We start from the raw sequence: 14,678 nt of genomic DNA, 5'->3' as shown, positions 1-14,678 counted from the left end.
CCAGTGGTGCATTTAGACCCATATTTTTTACCAACAGCTTTAGTTAACTGTACTAAAGTTAAGTGTTTTTCACCGAGAAGTTTAGTGGGCCACTTGAATGGAAGTTTCGTTGTAATGTGAATTGCCGTCTCTTCGTATTGTGAGACAAAAAATCAAGGAATCTTAATCGTAGTGCTTTTACCACAGTCACACTTACCCAATTCATTTCAATATTTTTCTCATCACTGTACCACTGTAGATATCTACCATTGTCACAATTGAGGAATCAGCTGTCCTCCTAAAAGTACACATTTTGATTCAATCTTATAATTTGAGTTTCCTTAAGAATTGTTAAAGTGTGTGTTGTCGCATACGTGTGACGCATTAAATGGCACTTTTCATCTAGGAGACTGGAGAGAAACCTAACACATCTTGGAATTCTCTTCTCGATAAGATGTCTTTCGAAAGCTCCGCACACTAAAACACTACTAGAGGCATCCTATGAAATTGTAACCCTTATTTTCGTCGGATCATGTTGGAACCATTGTCATTTTGATAGTTTGTTTACTATGAAGCAATTCACGTAAAGCAGGACAGGAAAGTGGCAGTATGGATTTGTTTTTCTGTTTTTGAATTATTCAAGAAGGGCTGAAGTGCTGACAACTGAGTTTTCTTATTCAGCTTATTCGTCCCTATTCAGTTGCAGATGTTACAATTGGAATAATGTCTACAACATATACACTTATGTTTAGAGTGCTTCAAACATTAGTTCACTTTTCGTGGGCTATCTTGCGCATGCTCAATATTTGCAGTTTATACTAAGAATTTCCTCAAAACCAATTCATCTCATTCCTAAAAGTTAATACAACATAATCACTCATCAACATTTTTTTCTAATAATGTGGCTAATTGATCATTTCTTAAAAATACACGTTCATCAATTACGAATCGTAATTCAATAATAATTTTTCTAGTTTCACTAAGCTCATCCAAATTTTTTTCCAAATTTTTCTTGTGCAGTTTCGTTGTTAGGCAAAACGTTTCTGCGGATTTGGGTGTCTCCTTGGAAATTTTAAAACCACCTAGTGCGACAAAAAAAAAAAAAAAACACACAAACAAAAAAAAAAAAAACGAATGGTAACGTGCTTTTAGAAAAATATTACGGGAATATGAGTATCATCCTTTTTTCAGATTATTTAATTCATGGGAAAAACCGTTATGGCCATTTTATACACATAACTCATTTATGGGTCTTTAAAGGAGATTGTTTTGTGTTCCCTCGTGCAGTGCAAGATACCTCACATGCATTTCATCAAAAATTGCTCATTGAGCAAGAATCATAGGCAACAAGGGAGTTGTAAGCGAGCATGTTATGACAAGAAATGGCAATGTTTGGCAAGATCGTCTATTATGATAGGTTTCCTGGCTACAATTAGTGCATGCAAGATGCTGGAAAACTAATGTCGCCCGCTGAAATAGCCGCATATTTAGTTAGCACCCTGTGTGCTAAATGACCATCTAAGTATACTCGTACACATCCGTTGTATCTGAGAATACTGTCATGATAGATTCTTTGCTTCCTGTCAAAAGATTGCTCCATTTTCATCCTTCTTTGTGATAACCCTGGTAAAAATTGGCAATAGAATCTGTGTTCCAAAATACCATAGACCTACAGCCGGCTGTAAGATTTCCAATAGCTTCTATAGCCGGCTACACAATTTCTTATCGCCTTTTTATCGCCGATGGTGATTAAGCAACAGCCAGGCGATAAAGTGTATGCTAAATGTTACTAATTACGGATGCTAGGACTTATGTTAGTGAGTTTTTGGAATACTGCTCTCTTTTTGGACCGTAGTATCTTGATTTAATTTGCGGAGAAAGCTCCGTACTTTTGATAGATGCCTGCCATTCCTAATATATTAGAGCGCCTTCGGTTTCGTATGATACTGTGCAATACCTCTGGTGTGAAATAGTTGCTTCAAGCGCCGCGGCACGCTGCGGCGCCTACAAACCTAACAGGGATACTTCACGCGTTGCGCAATGCGTGAAGTATCCCTGTTAGGTTTGTAGGCGCCAGTGCGTCGCCGCTCCGCTTTGAGTTAGGCTCTAATATTTAATCTGGCGGAGTCAGCGTTATTCAGCTCATGATTTTGAAATGTTTGCACATCCTGTATGGATTATTCTCATTTTAATTGATGAAAAAAAATATGCATTAAAGGAAAATATAATGTGTGTTTTGTAAATATTAAGGTGGTTCCGTATCGAACTTAATGATTTCCAAAGCACACGAATTTCTACACAATTTCTTATAGCCTTTTATAATCGATGGTGAAAAAGCAACAGCCAGGCGATAAAACGTAAAGCCCGGCTACAGGAACTATAGCCCGGCTGCATAATTTTTTATCGCTTCGTACAGTCCGGCCGTATGATTTTCTCCTCATTCTTCAGCCAGCTATATGATTTTCTGTAGCCCTCTTTAGCCGGCTATAAGAATTCCTATGGTATTTTGAAACGCAGCTCTTATCGCCAATTTTTACCAGGGAACCTGCTCGTATACCTCAATCTGAATTTTTCCCCGCTATGGACACTTTTACAAATTGAGACAAGGTGTCTATAGGGATAGCTGCATTTAAACGCCTCTTAGTGCAGATTAAAATTAAAATTTGCAAAACCTAAAATTGAAATGGCGAAACTTCTGACAATCGCCATAGCATGATTTTTCATTAATACTGCCGTGCTGCGAAGGAAATACGCCTATAGGCGTTGCAAAATTTCTTTCGATAAAATGCGAGTTAGCTGGAAACTCTGTGGATATTTTTCTCACGATTTTTTTTACAGAATTTCATTCGTAATTTATTTTACAGTAACTAAAAATTCCAATGAAAAATATTCATTTTGATCCTAAAAAATGAACATTTTATCGGAGGAAGTTTGGCAACTCTTGCATGCTTTAACGGAGTTTTACCTTAGTACGGCAGAATAATTCCGTCAAGTTTTCACCCTGTCACAATGATAATTAATTCTGTCTCGACATGTAATTAACAACGATTCCCTCAGTTTCAAAGACATTTTATTTTACGTAAAAATTTCTCTGTGGCTAAATTAAACTTGAGTTAATTATTTAATCCGTGTTTAAAAAGTGTTTCCAATAAGGTCAACACTCAATACCGCGTAATACTTACACGCTCCTATTAAAGTTTACATTATTTCCTTTTTAAAAAAGGCCTTGCTTCCTTCGCACAGTGTTCCATTGCCTATAACCTCCTAGCTCTTTCACATAAACGGTTTAAAAGTGCGATTTCACGATAACTCCTGATCGAGGACAGATGATTTGTTGCACCACGAGTGAAAAATGAAGTCCAAATACACGCTCATCGAATGACCTGAAAATGTTTTTTTCTGAACCTTCATTTTAAATGAATGAAACATCGATGGCAGTGAGACATATGGATATGGAACAAGCAGAAAGAAATTTTCAAAATTTTCGCTTGAGTTAAACGCAGATAGAAGGTTATAAATACACCATCGATTCAAGCGTTACTAAACCTCAGTGACATTTTTTCCCCTTTTCAAAATCACATAAGTAGACAGGAAAAAGAGAGAAAGAACCCCTTGCTACTTTAATCGGTGATCAGGAGTGAGCCGTTTCAATGTTTCTTTCACCTGGGATAAAGTTTTAGAATTCACTTTTAATATATTTATCTGTACGTGTTTAATGCACGTACACATTAATGACCATCCATTGATTTCAGTGGCGAAGTGAGAATGATCGATTATCGATATTTCCCCATTTGAAGCTATGGTCAAGAATCGATTATTAAGGTGTTTCTTGCGAACACCCTATCTTTCGATCCTTTTCCATGGGTTTAAAAGGCAGATCAATCAATTTATCGCAGAGCACGCCACGCCACTGATTGATTCATTATACGTGGGACGGGTACACCGCACTGACAAGCTACATCTTCATATCAACGATCGCCATTTATTACCTTGATTCATGGTATTATGAGCATCGGCATTTAAAGAATAGAGCCTAGGGACCCTTAGTGTCTTTTTTTATTGATTTCCATGGCGATCATCTGTCACTTTCGATCAGCAATTTCAGCATCAGCATAACAATTTCTCACCGAAATAACACCTTAATCAGCATCGCTTACACTGCGCCTGGCCCATCTCACAAGTAACGACTGCCTTTGAGTCTTTGCACTCGAAACATGGGCTTCTCTTCCAATTGTGTGACAAAACCAACCGCATTCGCATACACATTGGCATGCATTCGCCCTGAAAACTCAATCCAGTTTGAGAGATCTCAAAAGGACGGAATACGTCGTTAAACGATGCTCTGCCCTAAGCTTATGGTAGTGTTCTAAAATTCCACCTCATATGATTTTTATGACAACGCACCACAGTGGTTCCCTTTTTAATAAAAAAACTAGAAATTGCCTTTGGAATACGTACGAAATACTTAGTTTGAAATTTTAAAAATAGGGGAATGAATGGTTCGTGCTATCAATCGTATCGACGGTCTTAAAGTTTTGACAAAAAGCACCTATTCACCGATTCAGAAATTTGCGGATTCAAAATAGCACGGCCTTTTGTCGTACCACAAACGGTTGTTTTCATCTCGTCATATTCTTCGATCAGTATTTCAAAGGAGTTTTTCAGATATTTAGCGATATCAAAAAGAACTGGCACGATAGAGCGGTTTACCTCACACGTAAGTTTCTGCGCTCAGTAAAATATATTTCGTAAATAACTCAATAAAACTATTCCAACCAACCATTAACACTTCACGCACACAGAACCAAGCCCCCAAGAGTTGGAATCTTCGGAGATTTTTATCTTTAAATCATTTTTTTACGGTAGGTATACATGATTTTGGATAAAACTAAAAATTTCGGGCAAGATTTTTAATAGGAAATCACGTTTCTCTTCTGAAGCGAGAGCGTATCTCTATTTCAACATGAGCCGCGGAAAGCATAGATTTATACGGAGAACAGAGCTCACGAGAAAACTGAGATAAGTCTTTTCGTCAGAGGAGCGACGAAACACCATGAATAAGTCACATCATGTTCATTGATGGGTACTTGGAGTAAAAAAAACACGTTTGCTCGATTGCAACGTCGCAAGTTCAAGTTCCGCTCTAAGTTTTGCTATTTCATGTTTGGACAAATGCACCGCCGCAAGAAATTCTTGCCGTAACAGACTAAAACTGGCGTTTTCCAACTTTCACTATAGATCTCACTCGTACAGGGATCACTAGCAGTTGAGAGCAGTAAAACGGATGTATATTTTATTTTCTTGTAGGCACTTTATGTCCACTTTTAATTCGGTTCAACATAGATGCAAAATTAGATTTCACGAAGAAATTAAAAGTGAAATTTTATTTTCCACGGAATTTTAACAAATTTTCAGGGGTCCGTACGCAACCTGCGACACTAAATTCTAATCAATCACTAAATTCTAAAGTCACTAGGAAACTGCGGACTTTGACTGAAACTGTATTGTTTTTTTTTTTTTTTTTTTTTTTTTTTTTTTTTTAAATTTCAAAATTAAGATTTCAATATTTCTATGCGTTTCGTGATCTAAAGATTTCTTAGCAGGTTCAAACAATTTCATGAAATTGCACAAAATTTGACAAAATTAAATCATAAATTTTCATTTGATAAAGTTTCATACAATTTTGCATCTCTGGCAACAGCGAGCGTAGGATAGGATCGTTGATAAACTTTTTCTCGGGGAAATTTTTTATTTTACCCTAAAAAAAAGTCCCGCGGTTGATCAAAAGCTGCGAGGGACTCAAGCTGGATTGGTGTTTTAGAGAGTGCAAAACTCGAAAGCGTAAAATTTGCAGAACACAAAGGTCACTCTTCGGTATCTTTCTTTTTTTAGTATCTACTGAACATGGCCGCGACACACAGTCCCATCTTGCCCAATCACAACTTATGGATTGTTTTAAAACCCGTGTAAGTATTATATGGACATCGAGTTACTAACGCACCTGTCAAACACAAAAAAAAACAAATATAGAAAAAGTTACAGAAAGTTCTTGTAATTCCCATGAAATGTCCCCCCCCCCCCCCAGGATATATTTAGGTAAATACTGTTTGAATTAATTATCAAAATCAAGTGACGACTATCACCATCTATTTAAACGTTTTCCACATAGTTTTCATCAATTGTGAATAGGCGATTCGTGATGATTTATGCGCATGTATTTGCGTGCCCCAGCTGAATGAGCAAATCATGCACCAATTGCACAATCTTGAATGTTTGCTATCTACCCATATTTTGCGTTAGCTATTTTTACCCTTGATTGTTTTGAATTGAAACAATTTTCCCTCTTTGTGTTTCCACTTTATATGCCCTGTCTTACCCAAATAACCACAACAAATTAATTTTAGTCGCTAGGGGACGATTTATGTATGAACTTTAAATCTTGGAATGTACCCTTGGTTGTATGAAAATATGACGGCGTTTAAATTTCATTAGTAACGCCATTTAAGCTATGAGCTGAATTTCTAAACTACCTACCGGCAGTCAGAGCATTAAACATGCGACAAATTATGTCTTCATTTTTTGCAAAGCCACACCAAGTTCTTTCTCCAGAATTGGTGCTCACAGTGGCGAAGCGTGAATGATTGATTATCGATTTTTCCCATTTAAAACTTTGGTAAACAATCGATTATTAAGGTGAGCATTGCGAACACCATGTTTATCGATCCTTTTCCATAGGTTTAAACCGCAGATAAATCGATATACCGAAAAGCATGCTCCGCTACTTGAAGTTCAGATTTACTTACTGATTTGCTAATGATATTTCAGAGCAGTCGCATAATTAGACTGGTTTATGAATTTTAAAATGGTAATTGACTTATATTAAAGTGCCATGGAAGATCTACCATCCTTATTCTTCCATTGAAAGTTAATGCAAGAATTCAGATGGTGGACCCTCTTCTGGTTTCAAACTGCCTGACTAGCTTACCGCAAACACTACCAAGATATAACGAAAAGTATCTATGATTCGTTGAGTTCCTGTAAATAGTTACAACTATATAGCTGAACTAAAGGATCCCTGTGTTTTAACTCATACCAAATTTTGCGTTATAAAGGATTTAACTATTTATGAGAAAAGAGGCCTAGTCACGGAAAAATAATCGTATTATTGAGAGAGGTGTTGAAATGCCATTTAGGCATGAAGGCTATCTGTTAGGGACAATTTTGAAAACTAGATAGGCTGGTTTCCCATAAAAATCGTAAGTCGGAAGAAAACGTTGAATTTTCATTTAGTCGGTAGCTTGGTTTTCATTTAAAGTATACTTAATTAAATAAACGAACATTATTCCCTTTCACCATTCGTATTTCAATGAACATAAGTTATGCAGAACGATACGAGAGAAATCATATTGAGTCTTCTCACTAAAAATATCGTGACTCACATCTTTTCTTGTCTTTCGCCTTTCACTTGCCTTTTTTATTCGTTACTGAGATGTTACCCTCTGTAGAGATAGATGCATTTAGTATTTGCATGTGCCCGTAAAAGCTTTTAAATGTCGCTGATTCCCAAAGTATTTTCAGCATCGCTGTCTTTTACCATGTTGGCAAATTTGCTGGGCCGTTACATGATTTGCTCAAATTTGCGCTTTTACGTCCTTGAACTCGAATCTGGATTGCCTGAAAGTGATTCAGCCTAGATTTTACAAGCTCAAAATAGAACATTACCGTCGTGAATAATATAGTCGAAACTCTAATCAAAAGTCATTACACGCCAAACAGATAAAAAATTTTGGAATTTATGTGATGGGAGACTACGAATTGCTAGCCTATCCATCCAGTCAGACTAAAAAAAAAATGAAAATCTCGATGTTACGTGCCTCCCCTCCCCCCTCCAAAATTTAATCCTACATGGAGGGACGAACAAATGAAATATTTAGACGTTACATGTTTTTGGAGCTGCACAATTACAAGTTTGCTAATCGAACAGCAGGGTGCCAATTTTGAATTTTTGTTGATCACAACTTTTGAAAAGCTGCCAAAGTTAAGGCCAAAAAATATTCTCGAAAAACTTTCACAACATCCCAGTATAATCTAATTTTTCAGACCTTTCAGGGAAGTGGTGAAGCTGTTCACTGTAAGATGGGTTCGAATTGGTCATGTAAAAAAAAAACCAAAAATTAACTGCGGGATGAAATGGGAAGTATGTCTTAAAAATGAAGGCACCTCTAGCCTTTGTGTTTTTATTTTTTGTCATCCTGCATCAAATGAATCCTTCGGAACAAAATTCAGTACAAAGTAAAATTTAAGGATGATACATTACTGATAAAAAAGAAAATCATGATAATTGAGATAGATGACTAAAAAAAAGTAGGCTTGGATGTAATGTCATTCAACTCTAGCAGAAAAAAATGTCTAAAGGCAATACGGTTAGGATCGCAAGTTTGGGTTTTATTTTTCTTCCGACTTATCGTTTTTAATTTTTTACGTAATATTTTTACTCTGTTTTTTATTCCTCTCGCCTGCTCTAAAAGTGTTTTTGATACATTTTTGCAGACGGATTGCTTACTTGTTTTAATTTTTTACCAGCGTTCTAGTTTTCATGAAAGTCCGGTGCAATATCAAGTGGTACTTAGTTCCTAATGTCCCCTACTTATAATAATCTGTAATATCTGTAATATCTACGTAATGTGTTTCCGTTGTCATGAGAAGCAAATATTCTGATTATACAAACTAACTTCCCAGGTATCGCTAGCAAAATTCTTTAGCTGTTCAAACTGAGTATTTCGGTTTGAACTGAAAGTTTTTTTTGGTGTGGGGGAGAACATAGGAATCTTTTAGTTTCATATTCACATCCCTTAGTATTATAGCATGTATCCCTATTCGAGCTCATTTTTGACTGTTTTTGTTTCCCTTTTTTTGTCCCTTATAGTCAATAATTTGTCACCCATGGGGACAAGTCATCCATTGCATCCAACATTCAAGAATCTTCAATGCCTGTTGTCTCAAAACATCGTTGAATTCCTTTTTCTTATTTTTTTATTTTTATTTTTACGAGCCCTCTTATTCGTTTTCCTCCAAACACGCACTGCTACCTCCTTCGCACGAACCCTGGAACAGTATCTTCTTACAAAGTCAGCAATTTTCAAATCATTTGAGAACAGTGCGTTAGATTTTCGATACTTTAGTTCAATTAATCGTTAAAGCTCTGTTGTACGTTTCCACTAAGTTCTAGTGAGATTGGCGGAGGGACTTATTTGTGTTATGATAATACTTAGTTGTAAAAATCGCGTGCTAATCAACTATTTACTCATTCTTCGTTTTTATTTATTTTTAAATTAAAATAAACTTGTTCTTTTTCTTCTAAAGGAAATAAAACATTTTCAAACCCAGAAATGTTTTTGATTTTTTAGCTTTTGAACGTTTCGTCAATTTTTTTTTTTTTTTATGAGATTTTTTAAAAAAAAAAATTAGGTATTTTACATTGAGTTCTACCGGCAATTGGTCGATAGAAAGAACCGACCGGGGATTTGTGACATAATAATCCATACTTTTATTTCTGCCACATGATAACCTACGCGTGGCATACATTTTACAGTTAATTGTAAGTTATCAAATGTTATATCAAAGTTATCAATTTACCTCAAGATGGCATAAGTTAAAGTTACAAGATGGCATAAATTAAAGTTAAATTTCCTTAAATTCAATGAAAGTCTTTATCATGATCTTACATATTTCTGGCAGATACTGGAACACAATTAGATTGAATACGTTTCAAATTAATAATTTTTGAATATTATCAAGCTCTCTTCATGTGGCACCATTCATGTGGCACGCATCGAAATATTGGCACATGGTTGTTTTCTCGTGAACTACAAAATGAGGTTCTCATAAGTTGGAAATAAATTTTAGGGATTTAGTAGTAGTATTATCATAAGTAGTTGGCACATTACACATGCAATGTTGCAAAGAGCACAGTCTCATTGTCATCAACCATTAATATTCATTTTTCTTCCTATTTCGATTCACTTTATATTACATTTGACCTCCCCTTTTTATTACATTCTTTTTTTTACTGGTGCTATACGATGCCTCGCACTCCTTTTTTATTCATTTATTTACGCTCCCTCCGTAATTTTCTTTTGAAACTAAGCACAACTATAATATGCGATGTATGCGATGAGTAAAGAATCTACGACAAAAACCATGGAATTCCTAAATTTTTCAATCCTTCACCAGACCATTTCCTTATTTTCAAAAATGAGAATTTAGAGAAATGGAAGAAAACATGAACGGATTTATTTTCAAAAATGAGAATTTAGAGAAATGGGAAAAAACATGAACGGTTTTTTACTTACTTTTCTAACATAATAGACATACATTTATATTAGTATTCCCGACCTAATTTGTATTTTCGGACTCTATACAAGTTTATTCGAGAGACCTTAAAAAGAACTCAAATTTTAGGGGTGGCTTAAAGGGGATTTACTGAAAGAGCATACGATTTGAGAAATTTGAATTTAAGAGAGTAATTTTTCGGATCACTGCCGTTCAATGGTTCATTTCTTAAATCGCTGAACATATCCGTCTGAAGACATCCGCGATCGAAATGTATGATGTGTGAGAAAAGGAACCCTGAATGGCAGTCGTAATACTTTTGTACCGAGTTTCTCTTTCTATCCTCTTGATACACCTATACATTTGTATTTTTTGAGTAATTTTTGTCAAAAAAGAAGTGAAATCTCAGTAAAAAGGCAGTAATCATATCCTCAGGGCATAAGGGGACTTACCACGCGTGAACTCACCAAGGCTTTTAAAAGTCTGTCTCGTCTAAAAGGGAAAAAAGTCGGACGTAAAATTTTTTAGGGCAGGCACGATGAGCGTCTGCAGCTAAGTGCCGTGACAAGAAATCAGCTCCAGGAAAACCTTTTTTTCGACCCTGTTCGAGGAAGTATTCCCACAGTCGGCGACCTTTGCCTTTAAGTTGAATGGTGAGAACCTTACGAATCCTCAATTGGAATGGCTCTAACCTCCGCTTACATAGTCACGCTTATCGCTTGCTTGAAGCACAGAAAGATACAATCAGAATAATACAGAATGATCGATCATTCATTGAAGATATAGGAATCGTCGGGATTTTAAATGGATGGATGTATAGGATTGTGCGCGAACTTCATATCCTAAGAATTTATCACGAAAATTTTACGCGTGTTAAAAATTCGGAGGTTCTGGCGCATGCGAATTCCTCCTTCAAAACGACAGAATGCATCGCGCACTGCCCCAACTGAGAAGAAGATTAAAATCCAAATTTCAGAAATTCTTCGATTTTCAACATTTATAGCAAAAGTTGATGAAAGACAAGCGGTTTAATGACCTGTCTTTGATCCATGCATACTTGTTTCAAGTCTCCCAAATCGGACCTCGAGCACATTAGAATACCGGAGTCGAAAAATATAACGATGGCTGAATTCTCTAAACTTGGTTCCGGTGTTTCAAAACTCCCGCCCTTATTTTAATTTTTCAAATATCAATAAGCCAGTCGTGCCGCTCAAAATTTTCACAAATAGTTCACCGAGGAAAGAAAAAAGATCACGGTCATTTTCAAAGAAATTTGTTGATTTTTAATCATAAACTGAGATTTTGCAACGTCGCAAACTGAGAAACATGAGTTCCGGGTTTCGCCATCCACAAGTCGTTCAGACAGACTAAAATATTGTTCACAAATTCTTGTAATTCAAAGCTCGTATTATATTATGTTAATTGTGTTCTTGGATACAAAACACCGTGATTCTCGACTCTTGAAATATATTTCCCATAACTTTTGAATTTTGTCTCAAGGTTCATCGTATAAAATTTCCGGTTTTTATGCTCCACTCTTCGTGGTTAGTGTCAGTGGCATGGCGTGATTTGCGGTACGTCGATAGATCCGTCATTAAAACTTAAGGAAAAGGATCAAATGACAGGGTGTTCGCAACGATCACCTTGATAATCGATTCTTTACCATAGCTTCAAATGGAGAAATATCGATAATCGATCATTCACGCCACGCCACTGGTTAACGTATTATTCTGATTGCAATTCCCTCTGTTGAAATTTGCCATAGTAGTAGCCTCTAAAATCACTCGCTCATAAGACTTGTTTTTTTCATTCTTCCTCCTCTACCTCTTTCTCTCTCTCTCAGACTGCTCTGCTTCTAAGTTTTTGATTTTTTGTACAAAGTTGCTTTGGGTTTGTTCGCTTTCAAATTTTGTCTTTTCCTCAATCAACATCTAATTCAAAACTACACGAGTGAAAAAAAAAAAAAAATAAAATAAATAAATATGTGCACGCAATCGCGTAAAAAATTCAAGGACACGTGAACACTTGAACAGTGCGGATCGATGATTGGACCACCGTATCACGCACCTCACTTCGGGAAACTACAACTTTCGTTTACAGAAAGTAATACTTTTTATATTCATGAATAAAATATGTTAATTTGTATTCCGTAAAAATTGAACTTCGATTCTACTTTACTATGGTTCCTCGTTTCGGAATGTCACGTCAAAACTGGTAAAAAAAAGTCCAAGATTACGAACTGCTACCTATTTATGCAGTTGGCATAATTGTGTCAATGCAAATCCCCTTTGATATTCCCTTGAAATGTTAAGCAATGGAAAGTAGATAAAAATTAAAAACGAAGAAGTGAGCTCTGCTACTCAGTTTATGTTGCTAAATTGCTTCACATTAAAGGGATTTTCATTTAATGGCCTAATCCAATCGTGATGAACTGAGCGCAAATTTTAATTAGTTCCATGCAGGTTCGGAATCTATTATTCATGATTACACCCTTGACTTTGTATCGAAATTGTATCAGCACGTCATCAGCTAGCCCACGAAGAGTTGCGGGTAGAATTCCTAATTTGCAAACCCTGAAATAAAAAAATAGCCACGGAAATTAGCGGATGATTCTATTTCGTATTATTTTTATTTTTGTGGTTACGATTAAGAGAAGAAGCACCTCATTTGATGAAATGAATGGTGAACGATGAAATTGTTTTTCCTTATTATATATAATGGGAGCAACACCGCTTATTTCGTGTTTTTGATACTTTTGATATCCCTGCGGAAACTAAGAGAGACAAATATTAGAGCTCACATGAAAAATTATTCACATTAAATTATTCGGCCCGCAAGTCCGAGCTAGGCAGATGGGTCCGTGACACGATTCAGTTTTTGAGGACATAGATTATTCTTCAGTGGATATCGTTTCAAGTTATGAGATAAAGTCAAAAATATCACCCAATGAATGTGGCCTAAGTTTTGTCAATTAGAAATTTTGTAAAGGCGAATACAGGATTCTTTCCTTGGGAGCCACGCTATTAAACTTGTGAACTAATGGAAGCATCAGAAGTTCAGTAAAATGTTTTGATTGGAAGTAATTTGAGCTGCTCACCGTAAGGTTAAATTGCAGTGATTCTCAGGCCAGGCACAACATGTCAATTTAGGCTTACATTACAGAGAGCAATATATACTAACATAGAAAGCACCATTATTGATTGTCGCACGTCTAGAATTTTAAGCAAAGCTAGATTTGAAAATAATAATATACCGATATCCGCGATCTAAGTTCAGTTGATTTGAAAATAATAGGAATTAAATGTTTTTCAATTTCAGAAGAGTATTTAAAGAATAAATCGCAAATAATTTATTTGGTTCTTTCTAGGGTTTGGATCTTTCTTATTTTCTCTCTCCTTTTTTTTATGAGTTTTGTATTTGAGGCGGCGCCCTGGTAAAAATTGGCGATATGAGCTACGTTTCAAAATACCATAGGAATTCTTATAACCGGCTAAAAAAGGCTACAGAAAATCATATAGCTGGCTGTAGAATGCGGAGAAAATCATACGGCCGGGCTATACGAAGCGATAAAAAATTATGCAGCCTGGCTATAGTTCCTATAGCCGGGCTTTACACTTTATCGCCTGGCTGTTGCTTTTGTGCCATCGATTATAAAAGGCTATAAGAAATTGTGTAGAAATTCGTGTGCTTTGGAAATCATTAAGTTTGATGCGGAACCACCTTAATATTTACAAAACACACGCTATATTTTCCTTTAATACATATTTTTTTTTTTCATTAATTAAAACGAGAATAATCCATACAGGATGTGCAAACATTTCAAAATCATGAGTTGAATAACGCTGACTAATTTAATATTAGAGCCTAACACAAAGCGGAGCGGCGACGCACTGGCGCCTACCAACCTACTGGGATACTTCACGCATTGCGCAACGCATGAAGTATCCTTATTAGGTTTGTAGGCGCCAATGCGCGTTTCGCGCTGGCTGCCGCCCTACACTTTATCGCCTGGCTGTCAGTTGCTTCATCGCCATCGGCTATAAAAGGCTATAAGAAATTGTGTAGCCGGCTATAGAAGCTATTGGAAATCTTACAGCCGGCCGTAGGTCTATGGTATTTTGGAACACAGATTCTACTGCCAATTTTTACCAGGGCGGTTTATAATGATTAGGTATCCAAACATAGGAATGATCGGGCAATTTTCAAATCCAACATACAATGCCCTCCCCACCTCTATGTAATTTAACAGAGTGACAGATGAAGATGAATTTTTAGTATAAAAATGGAATTTCAGCTCCCCCAAAAATCGGCATAAAACGAGAAAAAACTGTCCACACGACTTTAGTCTCAAAATTTGCTTCATTTCA

General features: G+C 36.2%; 1 protein-coding gene across 7 annotated transcripts in view; it reads left to right on the top strand.

Moving 5' to 3' along the window:
• The window catches only part of LOC109030803 (muscle LIM protein 1), a 61,786-nt gene that overhangs the window by 25,064 nt on the left and 22,044 nt on the right, over positions 1-14,678 (top strand). The window contains exons 4-5 of one of the 7 annotated variants that reach the window (XR_002008740.2): positions 5,872-5,945; positions 8,906-9,369. The exons of 5 other annotated variants lie outside the window; for them this stretch is intronic. Coding sequence is in view for 1 of the 2 variants with exons in the window: in XM_019041962.2 (XP_018897507.1) it covers positions 8,906-8,912 (7 nt within the window). In the remaining variant the exon portion in view is untranslated. Of the gene's footprint in view, positions 1-5,871; positions 5,946-8,905; positions 9,370-14,678 lie in introns of those variants that run through there. One more of the 7 variants, XM_019041962.2, reaches the window with a different exon arrangement.

Source organism: Bemisia tabaci, chromosome 3 (genome assembly GCF_918797505.1).
Source record: "Bemisia tabaci chromosome 3, PGI_BMITA_v3".
NCBI classification, from domain to species: domain Eukaryota; kingdom Metazoa; phylum Arthropoda; class Insecta; order Hemiptera; family Aleyrodidae; genus Bemisia; species Bemisia tabaci.
The sequence above is the reverse complement of the archived record's forward strand: the minus strand, read 5'-3'. Positions and strand labels throughout refer to the sequence as shown.